This window comes from Pan paniscus, chromosome 11 (genome assembly GCF_029289425.2).
Source record: "Pan paniscus chromosome 11, NHGRI_mPanPan1-v2.0_pri, whole genome shotgun sequence".
In the NCBI taxonomy this organism is placed as follows: domain Eukaryota; kingdom Metazoa; phylum Chordata; class Mammalia; order Primates; family Hominidae; genus Pan; species Pan paniscus.
The window spans coordinates 76,433,732-76,447,502 of NC_073260.2; the positions used below are offsets into that span (position 1 = coordinate 76,433,732).

The 13,771-nt window shown below is 35.2% G+C and overlaps 1 protein-coding gene across 3 annotated transcripts in view; it reads left to right on the top strand.

Moving 5' to 3' along the window:
• The window catches only part of VPS13A (vacuolar protein sorting 13 homolog A), a 243,845-nt gene that overhangs the window by 95,898 nt on the left and 134,176 nt on the right, over window positions 1-13,771 (top strand). For all 3 annotated transcript variants that reach the window (XM_003811456.7, XM_003811459.7, XM_003811458.6), the window contains exons 24-31: window positions 327-411; window positions 2,530-2,684; window positions 3,094-3,250; window positions 7,184-7,263; window positions 8,888-8,947; window positions 9,142-9,295; window positions 10,376-10,492; window positions 10,568-10,671. In XM_003811456.7, coding sequence (XP_003811504.3) covers window positions 327-411; window positions 2,530-2,684; window positions 3,094-3,250; window positions 7,184-7,263; window positions 8,888-8,947; window positions 9,142-9,295; window positions 10,376-10,492; window positions 10,568-10,671 — 912 coding nt within the window. The remainder of the gene's footprint in view (window positions 1-326; window positions 412-2,529; window positions 2,685-3,093; window positions 3,251-7,183; window positions 7,264-8,887; window positions 8,948-9,141; window positions 9,296-10,375; window positions 10,493-10,567; window positions 10,672-13,771) is intronic.

Below are 13,771 nucleotides of genomic sequence, written 5' to 3' on the forward strand. Positions count from 1 at the left end.
ATTGTGACTTGTGTGTTCCTCACAGATGTCCTGATTTAATACTATGTTGACTTAAAATATAAGATCTGTTTCTACTCAAAGCCTGTCATCAAGGACATTATTAAAACAGTTCTACAATTTTTATTTAGCCTTAAAATTGTAAAACTACTTCTTTAAAATCTGCGTTTTATAATGTATTTTTCTAATTTAGACCTGATATCTTCTCAGTTAATTCAAATTGGATAGCTTTTTGTCAAAACTGTTGTAGAACTTTGAATAAACATTTTTTGAATAAGCGGTGAATAAACATTTTTGTGCTAATCAACAGTGAATTACTTTTCTTTCAGATTCAAACATCTACTTCTTTGGGAACATCACAGATTTCACAGAAAATAATTCCTCTCTTGGAACTTCCATCTGTTTCTGAAGATGGTAAAATGAAACTGCTTAAGGATATTTTTCTTATTTTATTAAAATAATTTCCGTTTTGAGGCATATTTTTCTCAAAGGACCACACAGAGGAAGGAAAATATCTTTTCCTTTTAAAGTCTAGGTTCTTGACTGAGGCTCTATGAATGAAAGACAGATTAACATGAGAAAACAAGCAGATTTACTAGCATTCATATTTCATGGGTACATGCAAGAAGCTCAGGAATGAGTAACTCAAGGTGGTGATTAAAATTTGGGTTTATATACCAGTTTGGGCTTAAACAAAGGAAAAGAGGTTTTGGGCTTCAGGGATAGGGGTTGCTGGGGAGGCAAGGTATATGGGAAGGCGACCAGAAAAAGTATGGTACACAAGGGTAAAGTTTGTTACGCAGATATGTCAGTGTTTTCTCCGTTGATAAGAATGTCTTGGGAGTAAGAGTCATCTTCCCTGGTACAGAAAGGAAGATACCTTTACAAGGTAGATTTCTCTTATAAATGTTAATTTCCCTTAGAAAAGGGAAACTTAGGATCTGTCTTCAGAGCTTTTCCTGTGTCTGCTGTTTCTTAAAATAATTGACTCAGTGTAATCCTTATGCCAAAAAGACATGTTTTCGAGTGGCATATTTTGGTCTTCTGTAGTCATATAAGAAATTTCAGGCAATAGCAGATATTTGTATATTTTCAGGAAATTTTAACTAAAATTTATTTTAAATAGCACAATTCCTTAAAGTTGCTTTTGCAATGGGATTTTTTTGGTATAAAGTTGAACTGAAAATGACAAGGACCAGCCGGGCGCAGTGGCTCATGCCTGTAATCCCAGCACTTTGGGAGGCCAAGGCGGGCGGATCATGAGGTCAAGAGATCGAGACCATTCTGGCCAACATGGTGAAACCCCACCTCTACTAAAAGTACAAAAATTAGCTGGGAGTGGTGCTGCACACCTGTAGTCCCAGCGACTCGGGAAGCTGAGGCAGGAGAATCGCCTGAACCCAGGAGGCGGAGGTTGCAGTGAGCAGAGATCGTGACACTGTGCTCCAGCCTGGTGACAGAGCGAGAGTCCGAATCAAAAAAAAAAAAAAAAAATGACAGGGACCACTAATAAGTTAATTATCTTTATTTGGCTGTGAGTTAAAAAACACCACAAAACTTCACAGATGTCTTAATTTCTAATGTGTTTTTTAGTTATTTGGAAAATTTTGCTATAGTATATTTAAAACATTTTTAAAAATATAATTATTAAAGGAAAATCATCAATAATTATCTACATTTACATATAAAAATGTATAACTATTCTGATACCAAATATGTGCTTTTTAATGACCGTATTAGAAAAGGTGTATGTCTATATTTTTAAGACTTTAAACATTGATAAATGTTAAATAACAGAAACTGCCATGTCGATTCTTGGTTTCTTAGAGAACAATTTTTCTTTATTTATAGTCACCAGAGAGAAGTTGTTTGTGAGATCATCTACTTTAACTTCAGTCTTAGTTTATTAGGGATATACTTTTGATTGTTTCATTTAAACCTAGTTTTAATGGTTTTACTAAGTTATCTAATGCTTTTTCAGTCCTTTTTAATATCAGCATATGTGTATGTATATCAATGTATATGTACATATACCTATATTTGTGTATATATATGTATACAAAGTAGTGCTTGATCTCAGTTTACTTCATTCAGACTCTGCTGCTAATATTGCAGAGTTTATACCTAAGTCCTGTTACACTATCCAGGTAGAGTGAGCATATTAACATATTACTTTGAGTATTCATGGTGTGTATAATCATCGGCATTGGCATTTCCTGTAAAATTTAAGCAATTTTAAAATAGACTATTTCAAAAGATGGGCTTCTTAAGCTAAAGATTACATCTTAATAATGTTCCATGCTTCTTTATAACCAAGAATGTTATTTAAAAGTAGAGTATCCCTTTGTTTAAAATGGACAATAAAAAAGTACAGTAATGTCTATATTATTTTCTGTTTATTTCGGTTCTCATGTTAATATTTGATATTTAAAAGAGAGCCTTAGTGTTTTAGTGTTCATATTTATTTCTATTGAAATACTGTTAAATTGATCATTTTAATTATTGACTTAAATAATGTTCTGTGAAATTTAGATTCAGAGGAGGAATTTTTTGATGCACCATGTAGTCCCTTGGAAGAACCCCTTCAGTTTCCAACTGGAGTTAAAAGTATTCGAACCAGAAAGTTACAAAAGCAGGATTGTTCAGTAAATATGACTACATTTAAAATACGATTTGAAGTACCAAAGGTAGGTACTATGGTAAAATTAACATGGCTTAATTTGTTTGCTGTTTCTGTATTTACAGCTTACTATATAGTCTCATTGTTAAGAAGCACTATCTTTTTCACCCTAATTAAAGTAATTCCAGACTTGCTGTGTGATTCTTGGTCACTCCCCCCCCCTTTTTTTTTTAAAATAAGATTAACTTCCTTAATCAAGAGTGAAAGATTTAAATTTATTCAGTACATGTTTTTGTGAAAACGATTATTTATGTTGTGTGTGTATTGTATGTCTGTGTGGGTATAAAATCTCTCCTAAATTTTAAATAATAATATATCAATTGTATGTATACCTCATATATTCACATGTAACCACTATGCACATAAACATGTTTTTGTTTTATGTAGTGGTAATTTCTTTTTTCTTTCTTCTCCAGGTTTTGATCGAGTTTTATCACCTTGTTGGAGATTGTGAACTATCTGTGGTAGAAATTCTTGTTTTAGGATTGGGTGCAGAAATTGAGATTAGAACATACGATTTGAAAGCAAATGCCTTTTTGAAAGAGTTCTGCTTAAAATGCCCAGAATACTTGGGTAAGAATCTCTCTTTTTTAAAATAAATAAATTAATTTCATTGTTTGACTACCTGCTAGAGAGTTTTCAATTCTTTAGGCTCTGAATCAGTACATTTGCTGAAATATTCTCAGAGAACCATTCCTTTTTGAGTTAATCTTTAACTTTTATAGTTGGTAATGTGGGGGGCACACCGGAGATAAAATGAAGATAATTTTATTCATTATGGAAAATCAGATGGTAATGGTTGAATTTTAAATCTACTTAACTGAGTATTGGAACACTTAATTAGTTTTCTGTTGTTGCTATAACAATTTACCACAAACTTAGTGCTTAAAAACAACAAAAATTTATTATCTTAGAGTTCTGTATGACAGAAGTCTGACACAAGTCTCACTGGGCAAAACTCAAGGTGTCAGTAGGACTTCCTTTTAGGAGGCTCTAGAGGAGGGTCCATTTCATTGTTCAGTCAGGTGTTGACAAAATTCATTTCCACATGGTTTAAGTCTATATTTCCTTGTTGCCTGTTAGCGGATGGCTGCCCTTAGGCCTCAGTTGCTTTTTTGCACGTAGCTGCTAACCACAATAAGGCATCAGATCCTCCTCATGTTGCCATATCTCTAACCTCCTCTTCTGTGTTTTGCTTCCACTCTTAAAACTCCAGTGATTAGATTGGACACACCTCGATAATCCAGGATAATATACCTTTAACCTTAACCTTAATCCCATTTTCCAAGGCCCTTTTGCCATATGAGTTAACATATTCTCAGATTCCGGGGGATTAGAGTGTAGGTATCTTTGTTGGGGGCAGAGGGCAGTATTCTGCTTACTGCAAACCTTTTGTGTTCGTAATGGATATATGATCCCTAAGAAACTATTCTGTTTCCTATGTTAGGTAATTAGGAGGGTTGTATTTATATTTCTTCATTTACATTTTTTGGATTTTTCCTTGAAAGATAATTGTGAATAGTAGAGGCAATTATTAGGACACCAGTTTCATTTTATTAAACTCCTTTGTAGCATAATAATATTATGTATGAGCAGAGGTGGAATTAAAATTTTTTAAATAGACTTTATTTTTTAGAGCAGTTTTAGATTCATGGGACAATTGAGCAGAAGGTACAGAGATTTCCCATATACTCCTTGTACCCACACCTGCATAGCCTTTTTCATTATCAACATCCTCCACCAGAGTGGTACATTTGTTACAACTGATGAACCTACACTGACACATCGTAATTACCAAGAGTCCACAATTTACATTAAGGTTCACTGTTGCTGTTATACCTTCTGTTTGGACATGTATAATGACATGCATCTACCATTACCTTCTCATGTGGAGTAGTTTCACTGCCCTAAAAATCCTCTGTGCTCCACCTATTTGTCCCTCCCTCCCACTTAACCCCTGGCAACTGGTGATCCTTTTAGTGTCTCCATAGTTTTACCAGCATGTCACATAATTGGAATCATATATATCCTTTTCAGATTGGCTTCTTTCACTTAGTAATATATGCTGAAGTTACCTCCATGTCTTTTCATAACTGGGCAGCCCATTTCTTTTTTAGCAATGAATGATATTCTCTTGTCTGGATGCACCACAGTTTATTTATCCATTCATGTACTGAAGGATATCTTGGTTGCTTCCACGGTTTGGCAATTGTTAATAAAGCTGCTGTGAACATTTGAATGCAAGTTTTTGTGTAGACATAAATTTTCAGTTTCACTGGGTAAATACCAAGGAACATGATTGCTAAATAATCAAGAAACAGTTTGCTCTCGTAATTGGAAAGAAAAGTAAACCAACGTGACAGTGTTCCCTAGTAACCCAGGAACTTTATAGCAGTTACTAAGTTTTTTTTATTATTATTAGTTTTATTTATTTTTATTTTTTGGGATGGAGTCTCGCTCTGTTGCCCAGGCTGGAGTGCAGTGGCATGATCTCGGCTCACTGCAAGCTCCACCTCCCGGGTTCATGCCATTCTCCTGCCTCAGCCTCCCGAGTAGCTGGGACTACAGGCGCCTGCCACCACGCCCAGCTAATTTTTTTTTTTTTTTTTTTTTGTATTTTTAGTAGAGACGGGGTTTCACCATAGTCTCAATCTCCTGACCTCGTGATCCGCCCACCTTGGCCTCCCAAAGTGCTGGGATTACAGGCGTGAGCCACCGCGCCTGGCCGCACTTATTATGTTTATTCTTATGTTTGCTTTGCCAAGAACAAAGGATTAAAAAACCCTTGCAAACAGAAAAAAGAGTATACAATTATTATTGCGCTTATTTCTGTAATATTTTTGTTGCTGTTTTCTCAGAGGGAGTGAATAGCAGTTTCTTGCACAAAGTAAATGATCAGTAAATGGTTCAATGAATGAATAAATGTGTAAACAAAGTGGGAACTTTTTTAAGCCTTCAAGTGTGGCTAGCACTTGGAGTAGAAAACAGGTTTATGTGCTAAGCATTAGGTTTGGAGAACTCTGTGCAATTTGTGGCATTTTTTTCTCAGGAATTGTATGATTAGTTTGTAGTCCTTTCTTCCAGTCTTTAGATACTAATTTTCTAGCAACCATAAGTCATTTGGTGATGAGAGTTTTAAAAGCTTTCTATAAATTCTCATCTACACTGGTTTTCTTAGTATAGCACATTTTGAGCAGAAGCAGTAATATTAAAATGGGAGAGTTCCTTTATTCCCCTCGCAGGACATGCCACAGGGGTGTGCATTTCCCTAGAGGGAGCATGCAGATGGGCAGGTGCAGAGGCTGTGGGGAGTGCTTTTGGGCTCCGGCCCCAGGACAGCATCTAGGGGTAGGTGTCTACAACCCCTGAAGCCCAAGGGGCATGTGTTACAGTATGCTCTTTCAACTTTGCCATCTGCAGACAGCTTTTGTTAATCACCTCGATAGACCGTCTTCCTTATCGCAAGGGCAGGGGGCCATTGTGACGGCCTGAGTTCTTGCCCAGTGTACCAGAAGAATTGGATCACATGTGGGCTGGAAGGATGAGTGCAAGGTTTTATTGAGTGGTGGAGGTGGCTCTCAGCAAGACGGATGGAGAGCCGGAAGTGGGGGATGGAGTGGGAAGGTGGTCTTCCCCTGAGGTTGGGCCACCCAGCAGATGGACTCTTCACTGACAGCCCCTAGTTGAACTACCCCAGCGTCCGGACGTCCACGTCCTTCCTCGTCTCTCTTTTTCTGCCATGCTGCCCTGCCACTCTCTGCCACTCTCCACCACTCTGTTCCTCTGCTCTTCTCAATGCTCAGCTGCTTGTATCTGTGCCCACTAAGGCCTTGGGCTTATATGGGCACAGGATGGTGGGTATGGTGGGCCAAAAGGCAACTTTTCAGGTGCAAAAAGAGAAATGCTTGTTCTCATTTAGGGCCTCCAGTTTTTAGGCTTGAGGGTGGGGCCTTTGCTGGGGAACTGCCCTCTTCTACCCAGTATTTCCCTGTCTGCTGTCCATATCAATATAACTAATAAAGACTGATTACATGGTAATAGGGTTTATTTTAATCTAAACTAATATACAGAAAACTTAATGTTTCATCTCATTCCCGGTCTGTCTTCTGAACAGCTGGGTTTTCAAGGACTCTGATGATTTCCTTTTTAGTTATTTCAGTGATCCAGGGCCAGAATTCTCTTCCTGCCCTTTCATTGTTCCTAAAAACCATTCTGGTTTCTCTTTAATTGATTCCTGTTTTTTCTTACCTTACCTCCTATCTAGGTTTAAAAGGGTATGAGACTTCAGTGTTGTGGCACATGAGGAGGTAAGGGAATTGTGAGGAGAAATTAAATTTTTAGAGTTTAAAGAACAAAGAAGTAACTTGACTTGGGTGAGGTAGAATCCAAGGTCCAGAACTCATATAGGAAAGCCTTCTTTTGCAATTACATAATTAATAAGATTGCTTGCATTTATTTTCAGTTACCTTTCCGATGAAAAGATAATTTTTAAAAAATTATTTTTAGATGAAAACAAGAAACCAGTTTATTTGGTTACAACCCTGGATAACACAATGGAAGACCTGTTAACGCTGGAATATGTAAAGGTAAGCAGTTTCATTTATATCTGCTTAATATGGTAAGTATGCTGCTGAAATGTTAAGTTTTGTAAGTTTGGTATTATTCAGTTTATTTAATCTTCACTGTAACATAATCTCTTTGTAACTCCTAATACTAAGGTTTTTTTTATTTTGTCATCTTGTATTAAATAGTTGTGATTTATAAATACTTCATATAGCAAAATAAGAAGATTGTGTTCTAAGTAGAAATGACCTGGAGTTTGATTTTTTTTTTCTCCCAACAGGGGTACTGAGAAAGAAACACACTTTTTAGTCTTGTTAGAGTGTATTGTTTTATGTGATACAAGATGATGCTTTCACTTTCTTTTCCACTGTTTTGTGAAGTTACCTGATATTCCTAGGGTCAATAACTCCATTCCTTTTTTATTGATTTATGATATTCATTTTATCGTTTGTTAAGCTTTTCTATGTACTATGGTCTATTTCTAATTTTTCCGTGTTTCTGCTGACTTCCGTGTTTCTGCATCAGACTATTTTAATAATTACTTTATAATAAGAATAATGCAGAAAGCATTTAATCACTTTAAAACCATTTTTGCTATCCATTATTGACTAGATGTCTTAAGATTTTTGTTGTATATGCATTATATAGCTTTTATGTAGCAAAAGTATTCTAGACCTAAAGAAAATGGATAAAGAAAATGTGGTATATATACAAAATGAAACACTATTCAGCTTTAAAAAAGGGGGGGAATCCTGTCATTTATGTCGACATAGATGAATGTGGAGGACATTATGCTAAGCAAAATAAGCCAAGCACAGAAAGACAAATACCTCATGATCTTCTTTATGTGTGGAATCTAATAAAACTGAACTTATAGAAGTAGAGAGCACAGTGATGGTTACCAGAGGGTAGCAGGGATGGGAGGGAGGGAAGGAGAGGGAATAGAGAGTTGTCAATCAAATGGTACAAAGTTCCAGATAGACAGGAAGAATAATTTTTGAGATCTGTATACAGCAGGGGAACTGTAATCAATAATAATGTGTTGTTTATTTTAAAACAAGAAAGTGAATTTCAAATGTCTCACCACAAAGAAAGATAGGAAAGCGAGGTGACAGATATGTTAGTTAGCTTAATTTAATCATTTAACATTGTGTACATATGTCAAAACATCACATTGTACTCCATAAGTGTATATAATTATGATTTGTCAATCAAAAATATTAAATTTTTTAAAAAGAAAAAGAAAACACAGAGTATTTGGATACTTGGTGGACAATTCTGTCACAAATTTTGTTTTTAAATACAGGAAGAATTAGGAAGAACCATACAGAGTTGTTGATGACCGAATGATTATTCTCCACACTTGATAATATCCAACATTTCCTCTCTTGATAATAAGAATGATAGTACGTAACATTTATTGAATACTTGCTATGTGCCAGAGAGTCCAATACTTACATTTTCTTTTGTTCTGGTGAAGTGGTTGCTTATTTAGGTAATTATATGTGTGTGTATATGTGTATATATATATATATATATGTATATGAACAGCTGGAAAATTATATAAATGTGTATTAGGACTATAATGTGATTGTATATGTATGTCTTCCTAACATGTTCTAACAGATTTGTTTTCTCTTTGGATAGGCTGAAAAGAATGTACCCGACTTGAAAAGTACCTATAACAATGTTTTACAATTGATTAAGGTATGAGTAGATAATTTATTTTTTAATTATATACTATTTCTTATGGAAATTATTTTCTAACTGGAATTGTAAGATCCTTAAAGATAAGAAAATATTATAAATTATATCCTTTATGCCACAAAGCATAGTGCCTTGTAGAGAGCTGGCAAGCAAATATTTATTGACCTATCACTAAAATCAGCTTTGTTCTTTAGGTAAATTTTTCCTCTTTGGATATTCATTTACACACTGAAGCACTTCTGAATACAATAAATTATCTTCATAATATCCTTCCGCAATCAGAGGAAAAATCAGCCCCAGTGTCCACTACAGAGACTGAAGACAAAGGAGATGTCATTAAAAAATTAGGTATGTTTTTTAAAAACTTAGCATCAACTTTTTTTTTTTTTTAACCATGTAGGTCAATAAATCTAGACCCTGACTTTATTATTAACTTCAAATATTGGCTTCAGAATTCTGTTGCCTAGGTTAATATCTAGAAGGATTCATTATATGCCAGGATAATTTTAGAAAATAAAGGAAACTACTGGTGAAGAAAATGTTGCTTTTGTTTATCGTATATAATAATTGTTTTTAGTTTAAGATTATATAGTAGGAGTATTAGATTAAAAAATTTTTTTTCTTCCACCTCCCAGTAGGAGGATTAGATTTAAATTAAAATTTATGCATTTCATGACATTATTTTAGATTAGACAAATATGACTAACAAAATTTGAGTATTGTCAGCTGGGTGCGGTGGCTTATGCCTGTGATCCCAGTGACCCAGGGAGGTGAGCACTGTGGGGATTGAGGCTCGAGGATCACTTGAGGCCAGGAGTTCAAAACTAGCCTGGGCAACATAGCAAGACCCTGTCTCCAACAAAATTTTAAAAATTAGTTGGGCATGGTGGTGTTTGTCTGTAGACCCAGTTTACTTGGGAGGCTGACACATTAGAATCACTGGAGCCCAGGAATTCAAGGTTGCAGCGATCTTCGAGCTACAATTGTACCACTGCACTCCATCCTGGGTAACAGAGAGAGACTCTGTTTCGAAAAAAAAACAAAAAAGAGTATCAGAGCGTATTTTAAAATCAGAGTGTAGTACTTTCGAAGCAGTGAAAAGTTGCAATTTTGATAATGACAAGTATCACCTAGTAATTATTGGTTCTCAAAAAATTTTGAAATTTATAGCTACAGTGTTTTAGTTTCAAATGTTTAGTTTCTTCTTGAAACAGTGTTGTCTATTTGCTTTTGTTTTCGTTAGATTTTATTGTTTTTTAGAATTTTCAATTCAGTAGGGAATATCATACCTTGCTTTCAACTGAATTGCAGATTGGGTTTTCTGTGATATCACTATTTGTGGTGATATTTCAGTTACTTTATAAGTATAGTGAGGTAACTACTAAATGTTTTTCCTCATGTTTTATAATATGAATTTTTTTTTTGCAGCTTTAAAACTATCCACAAATGAAGATATCATTACTTTGCAGATTTTAGCAGAATTATCGTGTTTACAGATCTTTATTCAAGATCAGAAACGTAACATTTCTGAAATTAAGATTGAAGGTAATAAAATTTCACAAAAAGCAAATTAAAAGACATTAAATGAAAGAAAAGGCAGTCATTCTTTTGTTCCCTTAGGGCTTGATTCTGAGATGATTATGAGGCCTTCAGAAACTGAAATAAACGCAAAGCTAAGGAATATAATTGTTTTAGATTCTGATATAACAGCTATATACAAAAAGGTAAGAATTCTTTTAATTAAATAATAGTACATCATTAAATAGGATTGTCCTTTAAGAGTGGTCATAGGTATCATTTGGACATTTGTCAGAATTTAGTAATGTGGCTTATTATGTGCATGGGTTTTGGAGTCAGGCATAATTGGGTTCTTAGCTCTACTCCTTAGTAGCTGTGTGACCATTAGCAGGTTACCTAATCTTGGACTCTGTTTCTTTATTTGTAAAATGAGTATTACAGTATCTCATAAATGAGATAAGTATGAATAATGCTCCAGGAACAAAGTTTTGGGAGAGAACCTAGTAAATACCTTTTTCACTTTTTTTTTTTTTTTTTTTTTGGTTCATGTACTCTGAATCTCGTAATGCATTTTAGATACATTTGAGGGTCTGAAGTCTGAGGAAGTGAGATTTTTTATAAAGCTTATTGTCATCAGCGATCACTAGTATCGTTGTTGTAATAATGATAAGAGAGTCCTTTGAACTGGATGATTAGTTGTTGAAGGTTAGGTAATTTGTTACTGGTTATAAAACAGTGAGGTTCCTGCTGCAGAGTTGAACAGGCAACATCCTACCTGAAGCAGGCAGGATTATGTATTTAAGGAGGTTAAAGGAATATCAGATAGTAGGATCAGGAAAAGCTGAAGTACTTGTTGAGTCAGGAAGTCAGCATTTGGAATATGTTGAGAAGAAAGGAAATAGATAAATAGATTTTGCCAGTAATACTGTAGTGATGAACTGATTTTTATGTTTAAAAAATTCTTATTTCTAATATCTTCTTGTTATGGCTTATTTAGTGGGATAGAAAAACAGTTCCAACATCAAAAAGAAGTGACTCATAGCAATAAGGAACAAGAAATTTTCCAGAAGCCATGGTTTTATTTGCTTCTATTGCTTTTATTTTAAAAATCATAAGTATCAGAGTATTTAAGAAATAGGTTATCCATTTTATTTTCCCTATCTAGAAAGTAAAGCTCACAGAAATAAAGTATCTACGAAAAGTTATACAGAACTGAGAGCATGATCCAACCCATTGATTTTTTTCTCTGTAATTTTATTTTTATTTTTTATTTTATTTTTTTTGAGACAGTCTTGCTCTATCACCCAGGCTGGAGTGCAGTGGTGCAGTCTTGGCTCACTGAAACCTCCACCTCCTGGGTTCCAGTGATTCTCGTGCCTCAGCCTCGTGAGTAGCTGGGATTACAGGTGCGCACAACCACACCCAACTAATTTTTATATTTTTAGTAGAGACAGGGTTTCACTGTGTTTGGCCAGGCTCATCTCAAACTCCTGGCCTCAAGTGATCTGCCTGTCCCGGCCTCCCAAAATGCTGATATTACAAGCATGAGCCACTGTGCCCGGCCTGTAATTTTATTTTTAATATATCTACAAGGTTAAAAATTCAGTTTACAGAAAGTTACAAAATAAAAAAAATCTTTCTCTCTTGTCTTCTTGCACGATTTTCATTTCCCTTTCCCTGTTTCTTAACTTTGATTCCATTGTACACGGTTTTTAAACAAACTGCCTTGTTTAGTAACTTTCCACGTGTCAAAGAACCAGAGAGGCATAAGGTTTTTGCCCTTATGAAATCAGACCTGATTATGAATCAGTTTCATAAGCCTTGTACAGTGATATATATTATTGTGCCAGTTTTAAGTGTACCGAGACATTGAGGCCCTCAACTTTAAGGGTGGGAGCCCCCAGACCATTTGTTTGACTCTGTCTTGGAGCAGCATCCTCCATTTACTGTAGCACCATTGGACAAATACTGTTTTTATTTATATATGCCATAAGGTAAAAAGGATTCTTGCTGACCTGATAGTCTCATGAAAAACATATCATAGTAAATTGGTTTCTGATATCTTCTTCATAAAAAATATTTTGAAAGTAAAGGCTTAAAAAAATCCAGTTTTTAATGCTTAATTCTTGGTGATGGGTACACAAGTCTTTCTAATTATTCTCAACTTTTCTGGCCTTGTTATTAGGCCAACACTTGCTTCATGAAATGAGTTGGGAAATGCTTTCTTCCTGTTTTCTGAAAAATTTGTATAGAATTTGCATTATTCCTTAAATGTTTGATGGAATTATCAGTGCAAATATTTTTTGTGTATAGTTGAGGCTGGGATTCACTTTATTTTATTTTCCATATGGCATTCAGTATCCAAAGGAGATCCACACACTGCATTTGATTGATATACCACTTAAGTCTGTTATAGTTTATGAATTTCCTTTAGTTTCTTCTCTGCCCTTGTGTTAGCCATTTGTTGCTATCTTATTTATTCTGTACAATTTTCCATAGCCTGTATCTTGCTGATTATGTTTTCATGCTATTTAACATGTTACTGTATCCTGTGTTTCCTTAAATCGGTATTTAAATCTCAGGGCACAGTGAGATTCAGGGTTTGGGAGTAGGGGTTGGCAAGATACTTCATAGTTGGTAGTGTGTGTTTTCATAGGAGGCACATAGTGTGTAGCTGTCTTTTTTTTCTTTTCTGTTTTGCACTGTCTTGGAATATTTTCTTTTTTTGATGTTAGAAGCTATTTGTTGTTATTTCCTGTAATTTGGTCTTGAAGTCTGTGTCTGGAGAGTGGCCATAAGCCAAAACAGCCACTTTCTAGCTTGCAGGCATGTTGGTCAGATGGGACATCGGGGAGGCAACACAACAAAACACCCTCGAGGGGTGCCCACCAGGGAGGCTGACAGGAAGTCTGGAGGCAGTAGGGACGTTTCTTCATTTATTAAATGGGAGAGTTCACCAGTCTTTATGCTGGTATCACCAATCATTTTGGCTTTTCAAAAGTTTATTCTCCAGTAGATTTCTTAGGCAGGGCTCATAGGAACAATAATCCTTATTTATATTTGCAGGGTAGTTTGACTGGATTTTAAATTCTTGCCTTGAATTTTCTTTTCTAGATGATCTTAAAACATATTACTCCATGTCTTTTGGCCTAGTATTGGTGTTGACAGTTCTGATGACAGTTTGACTTTCTTTCGCTTCTAAGAACTTTGCCATTTTTCCCAGACATTCAGAGCTAATTTGAAGCTTTATGTAGGGACTTTGGACAGGTAGACATCACAGTTGATGGTCAGGAACTGGTCTAGCAA